Source organism: Oreochromis aureus, linkage group 11 (genome assembly GCF_013358895.1).
Source record: "Oreochromis aureus strain Israel breed Guangdong linkage group 11, ZZ_aureus, whole genome shotgun sequence".
Classification (NCBI taxonomy): domain Eukaryota; kingdom Metazoa; phylum Chordata; class Actinopteri; order Cichliformes; family Cichlidae; genus Oreochromis; species Oreochromis aureus.
The window spans coordinates 36,457,479-36,478,540 of NC_052952.1; the positions used below are offsets into that span (position 1 = coordinate 36,457,479).

Genomic DNA, 21,062 nt, shown 5'->3' on the forward strand with positions numbered 1-21,062 from the left:
TATGGCTCACGAAATATACATCTATCCAAATTCAGTCATTTACTATACATCCACACTAATATATTCAAACTGTATTTACACTCTCGTGATAAGCAAAACCAACCTCTTATATACAGGCATTTAGCAAAAAGCTCAATACTGTCGAAACTGAAACCACCCTCTCTGCTGGCGTCACCGCTGCTCATTTGCATTTACACACACCATCAGTGCACATCCGGCTGTGCATTACTGACACAGAGACTGATCTTACTCATAGATCTCATATTTTATATTACAGACGTCTTTAATTACAACTGCACAGATTTTAGGCCTCTTAAATCCTATAAATTTCGACAAATTTACCCATAACGGTCCGACCGATAAAAGTCCCTGACTTTTTTGCGACCAATTTTAGCCAGTATTCCGTCCCTGACGGTGGCCCGATTGCTAATACCCTAACCAAATTTATCGTAGCCAAAAAGCGCAAATAGGAGACTCTAACTCCTAGCAATTTCGGAGGTTCCCAAGTTCTCCCCGCTGTCGACGGTACTATCCCTACTCTTCAGGGTAGGCCAAGGGTCAGCGTCCTGCCCAGGTGCAAGCGTTACCAAGGAGAAAATGCGCTTCTTAAGGGTCCCAGACTCCTCGTCCTAAAGTAATTTAGAATAATTTGAAACAACAATCTACACCCAAAACAGGATTAAGATTAAGGACAACCCTCAACAGTTTTGGAGATTCCCGAGTCCTCCTCGAATGTTGCCCGAAACTATCCCTAGTCGCCGCTAGGTGAAGGATAGATTTCTCTATCCAGCAGGGAGCGTCACCTCCGAGAAACTTCTTAAGGGTTGCATAACCAATGGGACTTGAACCCACACAATGACCAAATTCCCTATCATTCTAAGAGTTCACTTAGCAGTCCAACTGCTTTAATTCTCTTTTCATTCCTTTATTCTCATTACTCAGTACTGTCACTTATACTTCCTTATCATTACTTCAACCGGTAAACTTCATAAAAACTTCACCAAAATTAAAAAACAGACATTCACCAGTAATTTTCAGTGAGTAGACTTTAATTTGACATGTCCAATCTAGCACATTTTGGAAAATTCAACAGGTATGTGCCTTACCTTTGTTTAAGCCGGCTTGTCTCTCACTTCAGACCACTGACTCCTATCTGCCCATCTAATCACCACAGACCCTGGATCTCTCCATCTACACCAAAATTCCCTCTCTCACCGGAACGAGCCCCCAAATGTTGGGGTTCAATGTTGAGAGAAGAATCCATAAATAACCACAGATCCGGTCCGGTGTGCAATTAGACAGTATTTTAATAAACACATGTGTGAGTCCGACCGCTGTGCAGATTTCAGCGTCGAACTGAACTTACAATCATTAGACAAGGTTTTATAGGAGTAGGACAACAAAGCCCCTCTTTTGCAAAACAGACAATAGTACAGCTTACGTCAATCCAAACCACAAAATGTTCCATGAACTTTAACATAGTTTAAAGAACATTGTCTTCGGTCGGTGCTTCCCTCAGCTCGTCTTCGCTGTCGCTTTATCTGTTGCACTTCCTCTAAGCACGTCGGCACAATTCTGCATTTGCAGCAAAACCCATCTTCACTTCTCACTTACCAAAATAGATCTACCATGGTGTGTATGTGTGTGTGCGTACACGTGCGAGGGCGCGTGCATGCTGTGTACTGCGTACGTGTCATGACCTCTCACTATTTGTGTCTGTATGTATATGTCTCGCCCTTAAATGCTCTCACATCCCACCCGTTACACTTCTGACCTTTCACCAGAACAGAGGCTCATCCCTACATATAATAACCTAACTGGAACTATATATGTAATCTACTGAATAAACACCCTATTCTTTGGCTTGCGCTCGCTCTGCTTTCGGTTTCACTTCTGCAGAAGCCTGCAACTTCAAACACATGTAACTTCCTGTCCCTGCAGTCTACACAGAAACCTTTTAAGATTATCGAAGCATTAGAAAAGCATTTAAAATTATATATTCAACTCAACAGTTCGAAGTGGTTATAACTGGACTTGTAATAAAGACTGATATAATACCAATATATTTGAACATCTGAATGCATCTGTGAAAGCAACATCACTATTAACATGAAACGGTAATGATGATTATCAAAATAGCAGCAAATAATAGCAGGAAAATATTTCTATTCCTCTCACCGCCCACTGTCATATTAAAGCATAAAACAAAGAGTCAGATATTTCTTATGTTTATATGAGAAACCCAGAGACATAATGTCAGCATTTCCCTTTTGTAAATACTTTAACTGTAGAACACAAAATGGATTTCAGCAAACGTTCTTTCAGCAGAGGTCATTAACAAGGAGTCTCTCGTGTGTCTGAAGGATTTGGTAGAAGACATCTTTGGAGGCACTGCCAGCTTTCAGGGGACCGCTGTAGAGTTCCCTCATCTTTTCCTGAGAGGTCTGCAGAGCTCTGATTCTGTCATAACTTTCCTGCTGGATAACTTTTTCTTTCAGGAGCTCATCCAGAATCGGCTCGATGTTGCTCACTCTCTGGATCAGCTCCACTCTGTGTTTATCCACAAAGTGGTTTTCTGAGGAAAGATTACAGAGATTCATCACATATGTTGTTAATAAAAGACTAAATCCATCCACAGCTTACATCCTCTGTTACTTATTTCCAAACAGAACTCACAGAAATGCTTGAAACATTGAAGATGGACAGATTTATTTATTTTATTGGCAATTAGATTACACACACACCAGAAATGTAAGAAACTATCTCAGCAGGCTGTTTGTAAAGATGACTGGCAAACTCATAGACAGGGAGAAGTTAGAGGACAACACCACCATCATCACTCTGTTGGAGGAAATCAGCCGTGCACAGCTGTGCAGTTTGGTGCAAAGACAACTCACTGCTCAGTGTCAACACATGTTTGGAGCTAATGGTCAGACAGCAGGAGAGTTTACTTCATGGTGAGAATACATCAGTTACATCCATCACCATAAACAGATATTTATTTTATATCTCAATTATTTCTTCATTCACATTTTTGCTACCAGCATAAAGAGATAACAGGAACATTTGCCGTCTGTGTTGCATAATAATAATAATAATAATAATAATAATAATAATAATAATAATAATAATAATAATAATAATAACAATAATATAATACTTTGTGGGGATAGGTTAATTGAAAAATCTAAATTGCCCATATGTGTGAATGCGGGAGTGAATGTGAGTGTAAATGGTTGTCTGTCCCTGTGTGTTAGCCCTGCGACAGATTGGCAACCTGTCCGGGGTGTACCCCGCCTCTCGCCCTATGTCAGCTGGGATAGGCTCCCGCAACCCCCGCGACACTGAAAAGGATAAGCGGAAGTGGATGGATGGATGGAATAATACAATTTATACGAGGGCGACTTTCTAAAACCCAAGTTCACCTTACAAAGGGAAAAACACATCAAATAAAACAGTAGGTTAAAATAGATTCTAATAAATTAAAATATAGAAACCAGCAAAATACAACCACAAACAACAAATTAAAAACAAAACAAACACACACACACAAAAAAACACGATTTGACAGCAAGTAAAATGTGTATTAAAGCGAGTAAGCCAGTTTAAACATGTAGGTTTTGAGTTGTGATTTAAATAAGGGAAGGGGAACTATATTTCTTAAGGTGAGTTCCAGAGTGGAGGTTCCAGAGCGGAGCAGAGTGACTGAAAGCTCTGTGCCCCATAGTTGTAAAGCGAGCAGAAAGAACAACAAGATGAGTGGCAGATGAAGATCTGAGAGAGCGGGAAACTGTGGTGATCTGAAGCAGATCACAGAGATAAGGAGGGCCAAGGTTATGAATACACTTAAAAGCCAGAACTAAGATTTTAAAGTTTATCCTGGCTTCTATGAGTAACCAGTGAAGCTGTTGAAGAATTGGGGTGATATGGTCTCTTAAGGGAGTCCAAGTTATGACCCGGGCTGCAAAATTCTGAAGAAGTTGAAGTCTATGGAGGGACTTACTGGGGAGACCAAATAGGAGGGAGTTGCAATAATTGATCCGGGAAGTAATAAGACTATGGACGAAGTCGGTTAATGTTACGTTAATGTTACGTTAATGTTACGTAAGTGAAAGGTTATGTAATTAATGTGAGACTGAAATGAGAGAGTACTGTCAAGTATGACACCCAAACTCTTTACCTGCAGGGAAGGAAGGATGGGGGAATTTTCAATATTAATGGAGAAACTGTGAGATTTGGTTAAGGTAGAGGCCGTGCCAACAAGTAAAACTTCTGTTTTATTACTGTTAAGTTTGAGAAAATTGGAGGAGAACCAAGATCTGATCTCCATAAGACAGTTCGAGAGGGAGGTAGGTGGAAGGGATGAATTAGGTTTGGAGGAAATGTAGAGCTGGGTGTCATCAGCATAACAATGAAAATTGATATTATACTTTTGGAATATTTGGCCAAGAGGGAGCATGTAGATAATGAATAAAAGAGGCACTAATACTGAACCCTGGGGCACACCAGCAGAAAGAGGATAGAGACTTGAAGAGTGTGATTTAAATTGGATAAACTGAGTGCGGTCTGAGAGATATGAGGTGAACCAGGCAAGGGCGTGGGACTAATGCCAATGGATGCTAATCTGCTGAGGATATTATGAGAAATTGTGTCAAATGCCGCACTAAGATCCAGAAGGATGAGAATGGTTAAAGGACCAGAATCAGCTGCCATCAGAAGGTCATTAGTAATTCTTAAAGCAGTTTCTGTACTATGATTGGGGTGGAAACCAGAGTTACTTTCACTAGAACTGATTACACCAGAATAGTTTGCAGATTTGGCTGAAGCAATGCAGTCCTTATACAACAAGATATGATCGTTATACATTTCTTTGTGTATGGTAAGTCTGGTTTTCTTGAACAGACGTTCCAGTTGGCGACCTTTAGCTTTGAGATAGCGCAAGTTAAGAGTAAACCATGGTGCTGAACGGGAAAATGAGACAGTTCGGTGTTTAAGTGGAGCAAATATGTTAAGAAGGTTATGGAGGTTGACATTATAGTGAGAAACAAGTTCATCTGGGGATGAGGAGCTGTGGATAAATGGAAGGTCATGAATGGCAGATGAAAGATTAATATTACTAATTTTCCTAAATGTGATGTCACAGGGAGTACAGGTTTTGGAGGCTATTGTATTTACAGTAAAGGAAATAAAGTTATGATCAGATTGGGGAAACAAATGGGCTTCACAGTGAGTGGGGGTAACGCCAGAACAGCAGACCCAACCCAAGATATGACTTTTAGAATGAGTAGAAAATTTTATGTATTGTAGGAGCCCAAAACGTTCCAGACAAGAAGTAAAATCTCTTAAAGAGGATTTTATCATTGTCCATATGGATATTGAAGTCACCAACAATTATCAAATTTGGGGAAAGTACCGAGAAATGAGTAAGAAGAGCAGCAAAGTCATTTAAAAAATCCTTATTTGGCTTAGGTGGCCGGTACACAGTACATATAATGGTGGGAGTAGGTCCAGGGAGCTGTATTGCGATGTATTCAAATGAGTGGAAGGGTGGGACAGAGACAGGGAGAACTTTCCAGTGCTTGCGGTGAATTATCGCGAGGCCGCCGCCCCTCCCGGAGTTGCGAGGTTGACAGATGTAAACAAACTCAGATGGAGTAGAGTCATTAAGTGAAAGAAAATCATTGGGCTGTTGCCACGTTTCAGTCAAGCAAAGAAAATCCAACTTATGGTCCTGGATGAGATGCACCTTACCAGTAAGAGAGCAGATGTTTAATAGACCGAAGTTGGTAAATAGTAAATGGCCTGTATTTGTATAGCGCTTTACTTAGTCCCTAAGGACCCCAAAGCGCTTTACACTACATTCAGTCATCCACCCATTCACACACTGGTGATGGCAAGCTACGTTGTAGCCACAGCTGCCCTGGGACGCACTGACAGAGGCGAGGCTGCCGGACACTGGCGCCACCGGGCCCTCTGACCACCACCAGTTCATGCTGGAATTACAATGTCTGACAGCACATTGTGGTCAACAGCACGGTCAGTTTTGCAGGGAGAACGATGAGTTTTGGACCAGATGGACACTACTGAGTTAGTGTCATTGAAGTTTCGCCGGAGCCCACCGTGGACGTACCTGCGGCGGGGCTTGAAAGCGATGTCTGGATAGAGGTAAAGAGCCACAGGTGGACAGCCAGCAAGCTAAAGCTGAGTTGCAGAAGTTCCGTAGCAGAGTACTGAAGTAAAGCTGTCGCCGGGTGACAAGCGATGGAAAAAACAATCCAGGTGAGCACGGACCACACAGACACCCTGTGGATCCACATCTTGATCAGGCCCTCGTTGAATGTAGCCGGTTGGAAAGGCCTGATGAGGGTAAAAGACCGAGCAGGCAGCTAGAGTGCGAGCAATAAAAAAACGGAAATATTGGGAAAGCAAGTCAAAACAGGATTACGCTTTAAAAACTTGGTTCAAGTTGTCATCAATAACTGTAGAACAAATAAAAACAAATAAAAACGAGAATAAATCGGTGACCAGCGGCAGCCAGACGCGCCAGCGTTCACTCAGCCGGCGTGTTCAGGATTCCCTGCAACTTGAAATAATGATCGCTAAAATAAATCTTCAAAGTGAACGTGGTACAGTGATGATACCTTTTTGTAGACTTGACGTGATTTTCTTCAAAACCTTCTTGGTCACCTCCACAGACTTTTCTGTGTAGGTCTGCAACATCAGATCCACCAGGTTACAGGTGCTGGTCTTCTCCAGTCGGCTCTCTGGGATGGGTTGGAGCTCCACCAAAACATCACGGTCCCGCAGGAACCACTTGAACTTTTCAAGCTCGTCCTTTTTCAGATCTTCCAACATTCCCAAAAGCTTCTCTCTGTCTGAGTGGACTGTTAATGTCTGGCAAAATTTAAAACAGACAAAGTGACATGATTTGGAAATGATTTTATTCGTGGATAACAGATTAATACAATTTAATCAGGACTGTTTTTAATTTACTGATATTTTAACACTAGAATTACTGAGCCTTTTTTCCCTGGTGCAAGTCCCTACTACTAGATTTACTGGCCTGCGCAGATTTGCGTAAATTCCCCCCGACCTTAACACCTCTTGGCACCCCGCTGAGATTTTCACAGGTCGTCAGCTCCATTGTTCTCCTGCTTTTGTTGTGCAAACACACCTCCCCAACCCCTAACCATGAGAGATTCAAGTTTTTCCTTCCTGCAAGGCTGCTTTCCTTCCTTACCTGCCTGCATGCCTGTCCATAAACATATATACACAGAGTTGTACATATATTTATATATTTATATAGCCACACCTTATATAATATGCATAAAGTCTAGTTATACACACAGACACATCTATATATATATACACACACACACATATATATATATATACATATATATATATGTGTGTGTATATATATAGATGTGTCTGTGTGTATAACTATGTATATATATGTATATATATATATATATATATATATATTGGCATTTGTTTACTCAGATCCAAGGCAGGCCAAACCTCTGTGTTACAACCTACATACAAAAGACAGACATTCACAATATATGGGTACACAAGTCTGTTTTATTTCAAAGTGTTTCAAACTTTACAGGGTTTGCAGACCCAGTGTCCATCATCCCTGCATTTGGCACAGGTGAATTTCTTACATGTTGCACAGGTAAATCTGCTGCGATTCCTGTTGCAGCTCTCTTGCACCTGGCACTGTGTTGTCTTTACAGTCCCTGGCACAGCAGCTGCAGCAGCCTGCCTCTGTGCTAAGATTTCCTTGTGCTGCATGAATCGGCAACGAAGTTGCTGAGCTAGAAGACGCAGAAACAATCTTCTTTTGCCTGTCCACCCTGTACATGCCTTGTACAAAATGTAGGCATTCACTGCCGCCAGGTCCAGCATATTGTAGAAAACCGCTACTGGCCACCTGCGTGTTGCTGATCTTACAGAATACATCCGTGCCATTTGGTCCAACACGCTCTACACCACACTGTAAAAGCACTGAAGTGGAGAATACCTCCGCTTTGCAGTATCTTTTGCAAGTTGAGGAAGTTCACGCCGGACTTTATTCACCGTGCCCAGTAATGTTGTTTTGCGCTGCAGCAGTCTGTGCGACAGTGACAGTGAAGTAAAGAAATTGTCCGTTGTGACATTTCTTCCATCATCCAAAAACGGCTCCATCAGTTTCATGACCACGTTCTCTGCCAGCCTCTCTCCCTTCTGACGACTGGGGTCCTTTCCCAAGTAAGGAGATGCACTGCAGACATATTTGGTGTCCAAATCCGTGGCCATCCAGAACTTGATCCCAAATTTGTCTGGCTTGGTTGCAATATACTGTGTGAATGGACAACGAACCTTGGTAGGGAACAGCTGTTCATCTATGGTCATGTGTTCCCCTGGAGTGAAACTCTTAGCACAGTTCTCGTTGAAGCGTGTCCAGATGTCGGAGATCGCTGCAAATTTGTCTGTTTTCACCCGTTCTGCCCGCGTGTCCCTGTCATCAAATCGAAGGTGTTGCATAATTGAAATGAATCTATCTCGGGGCATTGTCTCTTTGATTAGTGGCACCAGAAAACTTTCTGACCAGCAATCCACAATGGCACCAACAGGACACATGATTGCTCTTACAAACAGGATTGAAATGAATGCCATAAGTTCATGAACTTAAAGCATAAAGTCTAGTTATACTTTATATATATATGTATATGTGTATGTGTGTGTATGTATATATATATACATACACACACACACACACACGTAGATAGATAGATATGTGTGTGTGTGTGTGTGTGTGTGTATACATCCACCAATATTTTTGAATACACGTGTCCATATTTATGTTTCCAGATTGTTTGTATAGTGCACTTTCTATACTGTGCTCTGTCCACTTTTTTGCAATGACAATGCAGATTTTCCACTTGTGGGACAAATAAATGCAGATTTGCTGTTTTGCTTTTGTGTGTGTGTGTGTGTGTGTGTGTGTGTGTGTGTGTGTGTGTGTGTGTGTGTGTGTGTGTGTGTGTGTGTGTGTGTGTGTGTGTGTGTGTGTGTGTGTGTGTTTGTGCAACATTGGCATTTGTTTACTTAGATCCAAGGCAGGCCAAACCTCTGTGTTACAACCTACATACAAAAGACAGACATTCACAATATATGGGTACATTAAGTCTGTTTTATTTCAAAGTCTATCAAACTTTGAAGCGAACCTTGGTAGGGAACAGCTGTTCCCTACCAAGCATTTCTTGCAGCTGGCAACAACGGTCGTGCATTCAGTATAGTTGTGACTTCGCAAAAAATGTGGTCAAAATCTCATGAGTAAGTTGAAGCATTTCTATCAGGCATTTCTGAAAGTTGTAACACAGAGGTTTGGCCTGCCTTGGATCTGAGCAACTCTGAGTGAGCAAATGCAAATGTGCCAGGCCTCAAGGACAATGGGTGGTTAGCACAACAAAAGCTGTAGGCGAAACAAGCTGACGACCTGTGAAAATCTCAGCAGGGGTGCTTAACACCTCGGGACTTGCACCAGAAAATAAAAAAGCCAGTAATTCTAGGGGGTATTGGGTTTAGGGAAGTTACGCAAATTTGCGCAGGATAGTAAATCTAGTGTTAAACTTACTTTCTGCATCTGTGCAGAGAGATCTTCATCCACAGAGTGTTTCTCTGAGGAAGGAAGAAAGAAATTAAAAAGAAATATTCTCACTAATGAATGTTTTTCTTTGTCACAAAATAACGAAGCAAATGAATCTGTAATCGACTGCTCTGTGATCAAACAGCCAGGACATAAAGTAAGATAAACATTGCTGACACTCAGAAGAGGGTTTGAAGTGAAGATGTGTCAAACATGATGTGACTCAACAGATGCTGAGTTCACAGAGAGATGAGTGGGACAGGAGGAGTCCCATCAGTGTGAACACTTCGGTGCATCATCGTCTTCAGGCTGAGATCCAAACCCGGCCCATTATTTGCTGTAGATGTTTCTATAGCTCATCATAACACTACATGTACTTATCAAAATACATAATATCTTATGAACACAAAAATAACCATCAAATCCCCTCTACTTTTCTTAACAAAAGACTAAACATTAAGAACACCAAGAAGAGAAAAGGCCAAATTTATAAAATATATTTTATTGTGTAACTACTGATCCAAAAGTTTCAAAAACACCAATTTTTGATCTTCCTTGCAACTTTAACACTTCCTAACGTTAAGCAGGTTTAATTTTTATGGTTAGTTCCTCGTGTGGCTTTCTGTTTGTAATTTCTTCCTTTGTTCCTGTTCACACCTGTGTTACTGTGTAGGTTTAAGTGCCTGGAACATTTACTGTAAGATGATGCAGCAGTAACTGTTTAAATAAAACTCATCTACACAAACCTTTAAACACATAACACACTGCTCTGTGATCGATTTGTCATAATCAGGAAACATGTCCAGCTGTAAAATGTAACAGCTGTAAAAGTGACCTTTTACAAGGAGCTGCAGACAATCTACTTGTAATCTGATTACATTTCACGTTGAACTTGTTCACAGAATGAGATTCAGTGATTATATGATGTCAAAAACATTTTGTAGGATTCATTGTCATAAATTCAGAGTTTCACTGAAAATCGCCTAAATCAGTCTCAGCGGGTTGACTCAGAACTCACAGAGTCTATAAAGATAATTTGTCTCTGCATAAACTACAGAGGTTTAAATCAAATTACCCACCAAGACCTGACAATCTTCCAAGCTCTGTTTAATCCAGGACTACCTTAAGCACTTCATCTTAATGTATGTGGATGACATGCTGTCTAAACCCGAGCCAACCACACACATCATATCCATCAGGTATTACAAAGACTCTTAGAAAACTGTTTGTTAGCCAAGAGGGAGAAATGTGAGTTTCACATTTATTCTGGTTCATTCGCTGGGTTCCTTTTTAAGAAAGAAAGAAAGTGTACTTCATTGATCCCCGTGGGGAAATTCCTCTCTGCATTTAACCCATTCACTCAGTGAAGCAGTGATCAGCCTTTGGGCACCCGGGGAGCAGTGTGTAGGGACGGTACCTTGCTCAGGGGTACCTCAGGGTAGCTGTTCAGGGGAATCAAACCTCCGACCTTCCGATCATGGGGCCACCACTCTACCTACTGAGCTATCCCTGCCCCTACTGAGCCATCCCTGCCCCACATAAGAAAGGTCACATAAGAGTTGATCCAGCCAAGATAATGATTCATGCGATGGTGAACTTGCCAGTTCTCACAATCAGGAAAATACTCTAGAATTTTCTGGGCATTTCACTGATTTCATCAGGGACTATTGCAAAGCTGTTTCCCCGCTAACCTGCCGAACTTCTCCCAAGAAACTTTTACAGTGGAGCACCTCTGCACAGCATGCTTCTGACCATCTAAACATTGTTTGCTTTGGCTCCCATTCTGGCACAATCTAGTCTGTCCCTTCTCTTCAGTTCATAATTGAAGTGGATGCCTCCAGCAGGTAATTCATGGTACTTTACCTTTGACATAACCAGACTCTGGATGGTCATCTTCTGTCAAAGGAAATGAAATTAATCATATTATAGTTTAATTGGAAGGTAAGCACATACATCAAACTGCTACACACACTTTTCAACTTGATGTCATAAAATGGAATATAACTCATTTTCCTTTGTTTCATTTCATGTCTTACTTCCATAGTTAATATTGCTTAATATCCACTGACCTTTTCGAATTTCACAGATCCAAAGTGGGTCATCAGGTTCACCAACAAGTGGTTCAGTGTGCAGGAGTGTAAGTATGAGTTCACTGCCTGGATTCTTAATGTACAGCTCATAGAGGTTTTGGTTATTGTATCTGAGGGTTAACGCCTGTGAACGGAAAAAAATAAATCGGACAATTAGTATAATTAGGGGGTGTTGATTCATTTAAACTACCATAAAAGAGATTTCCACTGTTCCTTGTTCAGGCTACATGACAGTGTCAGACCTTTATGCTCCGACTGTGGTTCTGCTCTCTCCGGTCCAGGATACTGTCCATCTGTGCAGCTGACCCCATGCAGCATGTAGGCTTCAGTATTCACACTCAGGCAGAGGAAATCCTCTGTGCCAGAGCTCCTCATGGTGTCAAAGACATGTGTGCCAATTATTTGCATGTTGTGTGGCCAAATGTTTGTAATGTTAGAGGTATTTAGCCTCTTTGTTGTGATCGTTGGGTCATTACAAAAAAAAGTAATTATTACATATATTATGCAGAATTTAATTCCTAAAAGTAATTCAACATGTTACTTAATTACTCCCAGGAAAAGTAATTCATTATTCATCACATTACTTTTGTGTTACACTGTAAAGTAGCCTGAAATGCACTGTCACACAATAACCAGCTAATAGTATAAACCTTAGTCTACAATCACACACCGACACAAATCCCTGTCCTAATATTATCTCTCTGTCATCTTTCTCTTAGTATTTATCTGTCATGGTTCTGGGTTATTTTGTCCCAGCATTTTGGGTTTATGGTGTTTTGGTGATTTTGTTGTGTTGTAATGTTTTAGTTTCTATTATTTAGTATTGAGTTAGTCATGGTTTTGCTTCTATGTATAATTATATTTCTGTTTTTATGTTTCCTTGATGATGTGTCTAGTCTCCCTATTCTGTGAACAGTCCATGTCTCCCCGTCTGTCATGTCCCTCTCCCTTTATCCCTCACTCCCTCTCTTCCCTCCATGTCTCATCTTCTTTAAATCTTTCCCTCTTTGTCTCCCCAGTCTGTCTCGTTTCACTGTGTGTTCCTTCCTCCCAACCTGTGTCTCGCTGTGTATCTTTAGTCTGCGTCTTAGTGTTTCCTGTTTTACTTTGACAGTGTCGTGTCCTATGTTCATCCAGGAACCCAACTCAGTCTTTACAGATTGTACTGTGGTGGCGGGGTGTGGTTTGTGGCTGCTGGCATGGTGCAGTGGGTTCAGGGGCAGGGGAGGCTGGCTGGCACAGCTGTCAGTCATTGGCTTGTTATGCTTCTCCTATGCCTACACAGTAGCACGCTGGGACCAGAGTGTGGGGAGAAGGAACTGATCTGGCTAAAGGAGCAAAGACAGCACAGACAGAGCTGGGCAGTGCTAAAAAGTAAATGAGTGCAGAAACTGTTTGGAATTAAAAATTACACCATGAACAAGAAACACTGTGTGCAAGGTGGACGCGTGGGGGGTTACAAAGTGACTGAAGTGCTACATGTAGGCCCACCTTCGGTTGGATCTTTGCACTTGCGTTGTCGGCTCTGAGACTGAAAAGACGCTCAGTTTGCAGGTACTTGTCTGGATGATGCTTTCGGATTCTTTTAAATCCCTCACAGGATTCTCTGTCGTCAAATCTCTGTTTAAGAAATACAGAAAAGAATAAAGCAAAAACAGCAATATTCTCATCTTTGATTTAAACCAATTTAAGCAATAAGATTTTTGTGAGAGACGGTCTAGTGAAATAATAAACCACAGGAAAAAGTCACATTAACAAAAATAAAGCCTGAGATTAGAGAGTAAAGATGAAACAATATAAGACAGAGTGTGCAAAACAAATTAACTGATAGAAGCTAGACTATGGGAGAAAACAGGGAGAGTAGCCACCATGTGAAAATGATAAATATTTGCATCTTCATGGGTGCTTTGTGAACTCTCAGGTTAATAACACGTGTCTAATTTTTACTTATCAGAGTTTTGTTATATGAAGTCTGTTTGATGTAATATTACAAACTCTGGTTCCAAATAATCTCCAGATTACAGTGAAGACATTTATCAACTAAATTATTCCCACAAGTGCTGCTGTTGGTGATTTTCATCATACTCGTGGGCCAGTTTAAAAGAAAAACCATGATTACAAAATATTCTGGGCTTTCTCTCTTCTGCACAAATGCTTTTGTTATGTAAACTTATACATTTAGCGAGGCGATGTGCTCTGTTTCAATGGATTCAGAGACGCCCCCCCACTGTTACACAATGGTACAGAGAAACATTCAAGTTGTTGCCAATGGAGCACCTTAGTACCATTATAAAGGGCAATTGTGATGCGTTCTATAGGATATGGCGGCCTTTGCTTGATCACCCACCTCCTGACCTTGCCGTGCAATTACATAAAGGGGATCACATTTTCTTTTTAAACATAATAAGTAATGTCTGTATCCCCCCCCTCCCCCAAACACACCTTTCTTTTTCTTTTCCTCCCTTGACTTTAAATGTGGAACACTGTACATATACAGACGTCTACATTTGTAACTCATGTACCTGGATTTGTTTTTTTCTTTCTCTTCTTCCTGTTTGTATTTGGCTGTGCTGGTTTGTTTCTGTTTGTATTGTTTCCCAAAAAATCAATAAATCATTGTTTTGTTTTAAAAAAAAAAGAAAAAAAAAGAATGTACCTAAAGTCAGACAGAAGACATTTATTCTACCAGTAGACACATTTTCCCATTGGGTTCAATGTATTAAAATAACAACCAAAAACTTCTTTCAGTGTATCTTTCGTCCTTTGTCAGTCGGTCCTAATGTTTGGAATCTTGTCCTGTTCCACATCATTAAGATGTTCAGTTACCTGTTCCAGAGCAGGATCCTGTCGTATCAGATAGACGTGGAGTTTGAGGAATGATGTGTTGAGTTGATAGTACATCAACATGTAACAGCTGATTTTTGGAGGAAATATGAAACGTATCAGAGCCGCTATTATCGAGAAATTTGGTTCAGTTAACTTGACATGTGATGGTGTGACCTCAGACACTTTTTCCACAACATCTCCACAGTCATCTATGTGAACGACTGCAAACATGTCCAATATGTCAGGGATGGCATCTGCAGGAGAACAACAACACAAACATGGTGAGAAGAACAGTTTATAACAGTTTGTGCGCTCACTGTCAGAAATGTCAAACATCTGAAATTCTTCCTTCATGTCCTCTTACCGATGCAGATCCAGTGTGGCAGGTGAACTTCATTTAACTTCCCAGCAGTGACTGTGACGTCCATCAGAGGACCTGCAGGCATGTATTGTCTGCTCTCCATCCTCTCCATGTGTCCCTCCCAAGATCGAAACTGGTACTGAAAGCTGGTCTTTCCCTTACAGACCCAGCGCAAGCCCGAGACTCTGCATTCAAAGTGTCCTGCTGCAGACTGAAGGCTGAAACAGGAATTAAATACACACTCATGAAGGAACAACAGAGTGAATGGAAACACAGAGAGTAGTCGTGTGAATTGGATGCAAAATGAAGAATTTCCTCTGTGAATAAATCCAAAGCTGAACTGTTTCCTGTAGTTCCAGTTTGCTGTGCTGCAGCATGCAGGAAGTTGATTTACCTGTAAGTTGGAGCCTCGTCTGCATCTGTACTGTTCACCTCAGGTTCAAGTTTAGTCCAATCACTGGAGTCCTGCTGCAGAGGACGGTCACTTTAGTCAATAAGTACACATGTTTATAAAGAAAGAAACTTGAGGAATAAATAAATGAATGGAAGGGATTACCGTCATGCTCTGACAACCTTCAAGCTCTGAACTTCTTTCAGTTTTTCGTCCTTGTTGAGACACAAAGAATTCAAATGAATGATGTTATGCTGACATATAAAATCATCCTCTAACTGTCCACATGTTTGCTGTTTGATCACTTTATGCTGTGCAGAGCTGCTTCAACATCAGAACAACATGTTCAGCAGGACGTGCAGCTGAGTGACGTCTAAGATGATCAAAAGTTGATGAATTCAAATATTCTCACCAGTGATGTTTGTGAGTCACTTGTGTAACATGATTTCTTTGGTCTCACCTGAGCTGCTCTCTGACAGCCTCAGCATCAGATCAGGTCTGTTCATGTCTGTTAAAACCTCCATGGTCACCTCCACAGACTGATGACCAAGTTCATCCACCATCAGATTCACAAGGTCTTCTGTCCTGTTTGTATACATCTGTATTTGTGGCAGGCCCATCTTAAAGCACGTGAACGGCAGCAACAGAATAAATTTCCCGAGATCGTGTTGACTGAATTCATTCAGTGTTTCCAAGATTATCTGTCTAACAGCTTCCTGTTCTTCTATCTGAAAAATCAAAATAACTTATTAAGTTACTGTAAAATATCTCTGTTGGATGATTTAAAATTTTCTTTTTATTTAATTTCCAGAGAAACTGAAGTAGAAATATCAAATATTAATAAAAAGATGTCTTCATTAATATTTATGTTTCAGAACGATCACTGACGAGACAGCTGGTGGTTTTGATATTTAACTTTGTGTATTTATGAACTTTAGTTTCATGAAAAAAGTATTGTTTTCTTTCCATCAGTACTAAAAGCTAAATGTCCTTTTTTCTGGAATCAAAGTCTTTGTAAAGTTAAAGACAAAGAAAAATCTAAAGATGACATTTCCTGGTTTTATCTTCAGTAGTAGATCCTTCACTCTGTCATCAGTGGAAACATTATTGCTGCAGAGCTCCACATTAACACTGTGAGAAGCATCCAGTTTCAAAGATGCTTTGTCTGTTTCATCATGTATAATGTTCAAGATGAGGATGATTTACAGCCTGAATCTACTGAATGAAAGCTGAGTTAAAGTCACACTCACTCTCTTCAACAGTGCAGCTCCATGTTCATCCACAGAGTGTTTCTCTGAGGAGGAAAGACATTTACAATCAACTCTGAGGATTCAAACATCGTCACACATCCAAGTAGAATCAGCCTTCAGACGACACAGATGATTTAAAAGACAAAATCATGTGAAACTAAATAAAATGACATAAGAACCCTACAAAGAAACCCTCCATCCAGTCAAACCAAAGTAACTGGGGGTTCCCAGCTGTGATAATGAGAGAGGGTACACCTGTCCACCTCAGGTTTTAAAAAGACAGACAACCTTTCACACCCACGTTTAATTTAGAACCAGCAATAAAGCCAACCAGCATGTGTTTGGACTGGAAACCAGAGCACTCTGAGGAAAAGCCTGCAGGCACAGGGAGAACATGCAAACTCCACACAGAAAGGTTCCGGCCAACCAGGAGGCTCAAACACACAACCTTCATGCTGTGAGGAGACAGTGCTAACCACTGCACCACCATGACACCACCAACACAAAAACCTATTGATGACACAGAGTTTACAGTCATGCATGTTGGTCTTACCTCTGGATGCTGAGCTGCTCTCTGGTAACTTCTGCACCAGATCAGTTCTGTTCATACGCATGAAAACTTCTCTGGTCACCTCCACAGACTGCTGACCAAGTTCATCCATCATCAGATTCACTACATCTGCTCTGGTTGATGATCGACTCAACCTCCATGAGAAATATGACCGATTCCTCCAAGGAATAATCATCTGTAAGAGCCTCTTAAATTTCTTCAGCTCCTCATCACTCAAATCATTCAAAGTTTCTAAAAGCAGATGTTTAACAGCTGCCATTGTTGCCACCTGGAACAGTTAATACATTAATGGAGTCACATATTTATTTATCTATTTACTTAAACATAAGCTGTTATTTTTATTACAGTTTATCAGAATATGTGAAGAAACTATAAAAGTATGATCTTCTTTTATGGTTTAGAATAGTTTTTTATCTACAGGCTGTGGTTTTTCTCTCTCATGTTGTGCAGATAAAATTTAAATATATCGATAATCTTTCCCTGATTTCAGATTCTCTTTAATTCTTTATTAAATATTTGTAAGTAGAATAAAGTTTCCTGTTTAATCTGAAAGTGTTTGATGTTTTCAGATTTCTCTGTCCTGTTGAAGGACAAATGTACATGCTGACACTTCCTCAGCTCATCCTCAGTGGTAAAGACATCCTGACATTAGTGTTGGAGAAAATTACTGCTGAAGAAGTCAAACTGAATGAAGCTTCAGTTTGTCACAAACATCCAGCAGAAATCATGAGAAAAATGACTCAACATGAGAACTGATGATACTACAAGCAGAGCAGCCTCCTCCTGTTCACTGAGACATGGCTCATGGACCACACACCGGACTCTGTCATAACTCTGGATGGCTTTCAACTGGTTAGAGCGGACTGAAATGCAATGGAGAGTGGTAAGAGGAGAGGTGGGGGACTAGCAATGTATGTCAATGAGAGATGGTGTAACCTGGGGCACATCACTGTGAAGGAACAAAGCTGTACCAAAGACATTGAACTGTTGGCAGTTAGTGTCCGGCCATACCACCTGGCCAGGGAATTTTCACACGTTATTGTGCTGACTGTTTACATCCCACCCTCGGCCGACGCTACAGCAGCCTGTGAGTACATTCACTCCACCGTCTCTCAGCTACAGATGGAACATCCGCAGTCCCTCATTATTATTTCTGGGGACTTCAATCATGCCTCACTATCTGTCACTCTCCCTAACTTCTCCCAGTACGTTGACTGCCATACAAGGGACAGCAAAACCCTGGATCTGTTGTTTGCCAACACAAAGCAGGCTTACAGTGCATCACCCTCCCCGCTTGGCCACTCAGACCACAACCTGGTCCTTCTCCAGCCCACTTACACTCCTATGGTGAAAAGGAACCCCCCCCGCGAAGAAGGTGATAAGGGTGTGGTCTGAGGAATGCACTGAGGCCCTAAGAGACTGTTTTGAATGCACAGACTGGCAGGAACTCTGCAAGCCTCACGGTGAGGACATCGACGCCCTCACCCACTGCATCACGGACTACATTAATTTCTGTGTTGAGAACACTGTGCCTACCAAGAAGATACAGTGTTTCTCAAACAATAAACCGTGGGTCACCCCAGAACTGAAGGCCCTGCTGAACAAGAAGAAGAGTGCTTTCTGGTCGGGAGACAAGGAGGAACTTAAGAAAGTCCAAAAGGATCTTAAATACAAGATCCGAGAAGGCAAGGAGTGCTTCAGGAGGAAGATGGAAAACCAACTCCAACAGAAAACATCAGAGAAGTCTGGAGGAACATGAAAAATCTCTGGACACTTCCAGGACAATGGAGGAGCCACAGTGTCTGCTGGCGGGGTGGGCTAACGACTTGAATCTGTTTTTAACAGATTTGACAATGGCCCACTTATCACCTCTCCAACCCCCAGGTTCCATTAACCCCCTCCAGTTGCCCCCCCTCCGGGTGCAATGCCATTGTCACCTGAGCTGTCTGCTTCACCCCTATCCACACATCTACCCACAACAAAACCAGCCCCACCCCCCACTCCAGCCCAGCCTCACATCTACTTCACAGCTGATCAGGTGAGAAATCAGCTCAAGAGGACGAAGGCAAGGAAGGCAGCAGGTCTGGATGGAATCTGCTCCAGACTGCTCAGGGACCGTGCAGACCAGCTCTGTCAGGTGGCCCTGTACATCTTCAACCTGAGCCTGAGCCTGGAGAGGGTTCCTGAACTGTGGAAGACTTCCTGTGTGGTTCCGGTGCCAAAAATCGCACACCCCAGGGTGCCCAACCACTTCAGGCCTGTTGCCTTGACTTCTCATCTGATGAAGACCATGGAAAGGCTCATCCTGCACCACCTTCGGCCACTGGTGGGCTCAGTGATGGACCCCTTGCAGTTCGCCTACCGTTCTGGAATTGGGGTGGATGACGCTGTCATCTACCTGGTACACCGATCCCTCTCTCACCTAGAGCAGGCGGGAGCACTGTGAGGATCATGTTTTTGACTTCTCCAGTGCTTTCAACACCATCCAACCTGCACTACTGAGAGGGAAGCTGGAGGGAGCCGGAGTAGGCAAACAGCTGACTGCATGGACCATCGACTACCTTACCAACAGACCACAGTATGTGAGGCTCCATGACTGTGTGTCCGAGGTGGTAATATGCAGCACGGGAGCACCACAGGGCACGGTTCTCTCACCTTTCCTGTTCAGCCTTTACACTTCAGACTTCTGTTATAATTCGGACGATTGCCATCTACGGAAGTTCTCAGATGATACAGCCATCATTGGATGCGTATCAGACGGGAATGATCAGGAGTACAGGGGGGTCATCAGTGACTTTGTTGGCTGGTGTGAGACCAACGTACTCCAAATCAACGCCGGCAAGACAAAGGAGATGATCATAGACTTCAGGAGGAAGTCACCCCCTACAACACCGGTGAGCATCCAAGGGAAAGACATTGAGATAGTGGACTCTTATAAGTACCTGGGTGTTCACCTCAACAATAAACTGGACTGGACTACAAATACAGACATCCTGTATAAGAAGGGCCAGCGTCGACTCCACCTGCTGAGGAGACTGAGGTCCTTCGGAGTCTGCAGGACTCTGTTAAGGACATTCTATGACACTGTGGTAGCATCTGCCCTTTTCTATGCAGTGGCCTGCTGGGGAGTGGATGCACGGACAGGGACAGGAGCAGGATTGACAAACTGGTGCGGAGGTCTAGCTCCGTGCTGGGATGTCCCCTGGAGTCTGTGGGGGTGGTTGGCGAGAGGAGGATGTTAGTAAAGCTGACATCCATCATGAACAACCCACATCACCCACTGCATGAGTATGTGAGTGGGCTGAGCAGCTCCTTTAGTCAGAGACTGAAACACCTTCGGTGCAGGAAGGAGCGCTTTCGCAGATCATTCATCCCAACAGCAGTTAGACTCTATAACTCCTCAATCACGATGTCATAAGTCACTGGACACTGTGAACATCCACGGTCACCACTTCATGCATAATGGACCTTCCATGTGTATGGACATGTGCAGGTATATATGTATGTATATGTATACATATGTATATTTAGTTTGTACATGTGTGTGTGCATGTCTATAAATAGGAATAGTAGTGGTACAATAGCTATATCAAGCGATATAGTTTATGTCTTCCATATTTCCAACCATATACATAATCACATACTGTGTATGCTACCATTGTATATAGTGTATTATCTTACTTTTTTCATTGATTGTACTTATTTGTATTTTTGTATTTCTTTCCGACATCTGTACCTGAGCTGAGGTGACGCAAAAATTTCCCCGTCGTGGGATCAATAAAGTCTTATCAATAAAGTCTTATCTTACTTTAGTACTCTGACTTTCAGCCTGCTGTCTTGTACTGAATCAGAGATGTGACATGACTCACTTTGTGGATCAGTGCAGAGCGTCGTTCATCCACAGAGTGTTTCTCTGTGGAGAAAAGTGCTCAAAGTCAC

General features: G+C 42.0%; 2 protein-coding genes across 12 annotated transcripts in view; both read right to left on the reverse strand.

Moving 5' to 3' along the window:
* Positions 1–21,062, reverse strand: part of LOC116330579 — a 285,981-nt gene that overhangs the window by 106,853 nt on the left and 158,066 nt on the right. The window contains exons 29-31 of one of the 10 annotated variants that reach the window (XM_039620042.1): positions 20,993–21,036; positions 17,106–17,391; positions 16,553–16,596 (exon numbers count right to left, since the gene is read on the reverse strand). The exons of the other annotated variants lie outside the window; for them this stretch is intronic. Of the exons in view, the coding sequence (XP_039475976.1) occupies positions 16,553–16,596; positions 17,106–17,391; positions 20,993–21,036 (374 nt within the window). The remainder of the gene's footprint in view (positions 1–16,552; positions 16,597–17,105; positions 17,392–20,992; positions 21,037–21,062) is intronic. 10 annotated transcript variants of the gene reach the window in all.
* LOC116316911 (NACHT, LRR and PYD domains-containing protein 1b allele 5-like) lies at positions 1,732–15,713 on the reverse strand. Of its 2 annotated transcripts, none has more exons than XM_039620045.1 (10): positions 15,468–15,713; positions 15,306–15,376; positions 14,915–15,129; positions 14,551–14,804; positions 13,216–13,344; positions 11,704–11,848; positions 11,498–11,530; positions 9,623–9,666; positions 6,642–6,894; positions 1,732–2,575 (listed from the first exon to the last, which is right to left on the reverse strand). In XM_039620045.1, exons 1-10 carry the CDS (start codon positions 15,471–15,473, stop codon positions 2,322–2,324), a joined length of 1,404 nt encoding a protein of 467 aa, XP_039475979.1. In that variant the 5' UTR covers positions 15,474–15,713; the 3' UTR covers positions 1,732–2,321. The 2 variants fall into 2 exon arrangements, with proteins under 2 accessions (XP_039475979.1, XP_039475978.1); XM_039620044.1 differs by having other exon boundaries at positions 1,733–2,575; positions 15,306–15,379.

What these genes read in the sequence shown, in the direction of transcription:
- LOC116316911 (XM_039620044.1), bottom strand. An exon ending in AGAGTCTGGTTATGTCAAAG is followed by an intron (nt 9,667 to 11,497) that starts GTAAAGTACCAT and finishes TTCCTTCCTCAG; the next exon opens with AGAAACACTCTGTGGATGAA. An exon ending in TCTCTGCACAGATGCAGAAA is followed by an intron (nt 6,895 to 9,622) that starts GTAAGTTTAACA and finishes AAATTTTGCCAG; the next exon opens with ACATTAACAGTCCACTCAGA.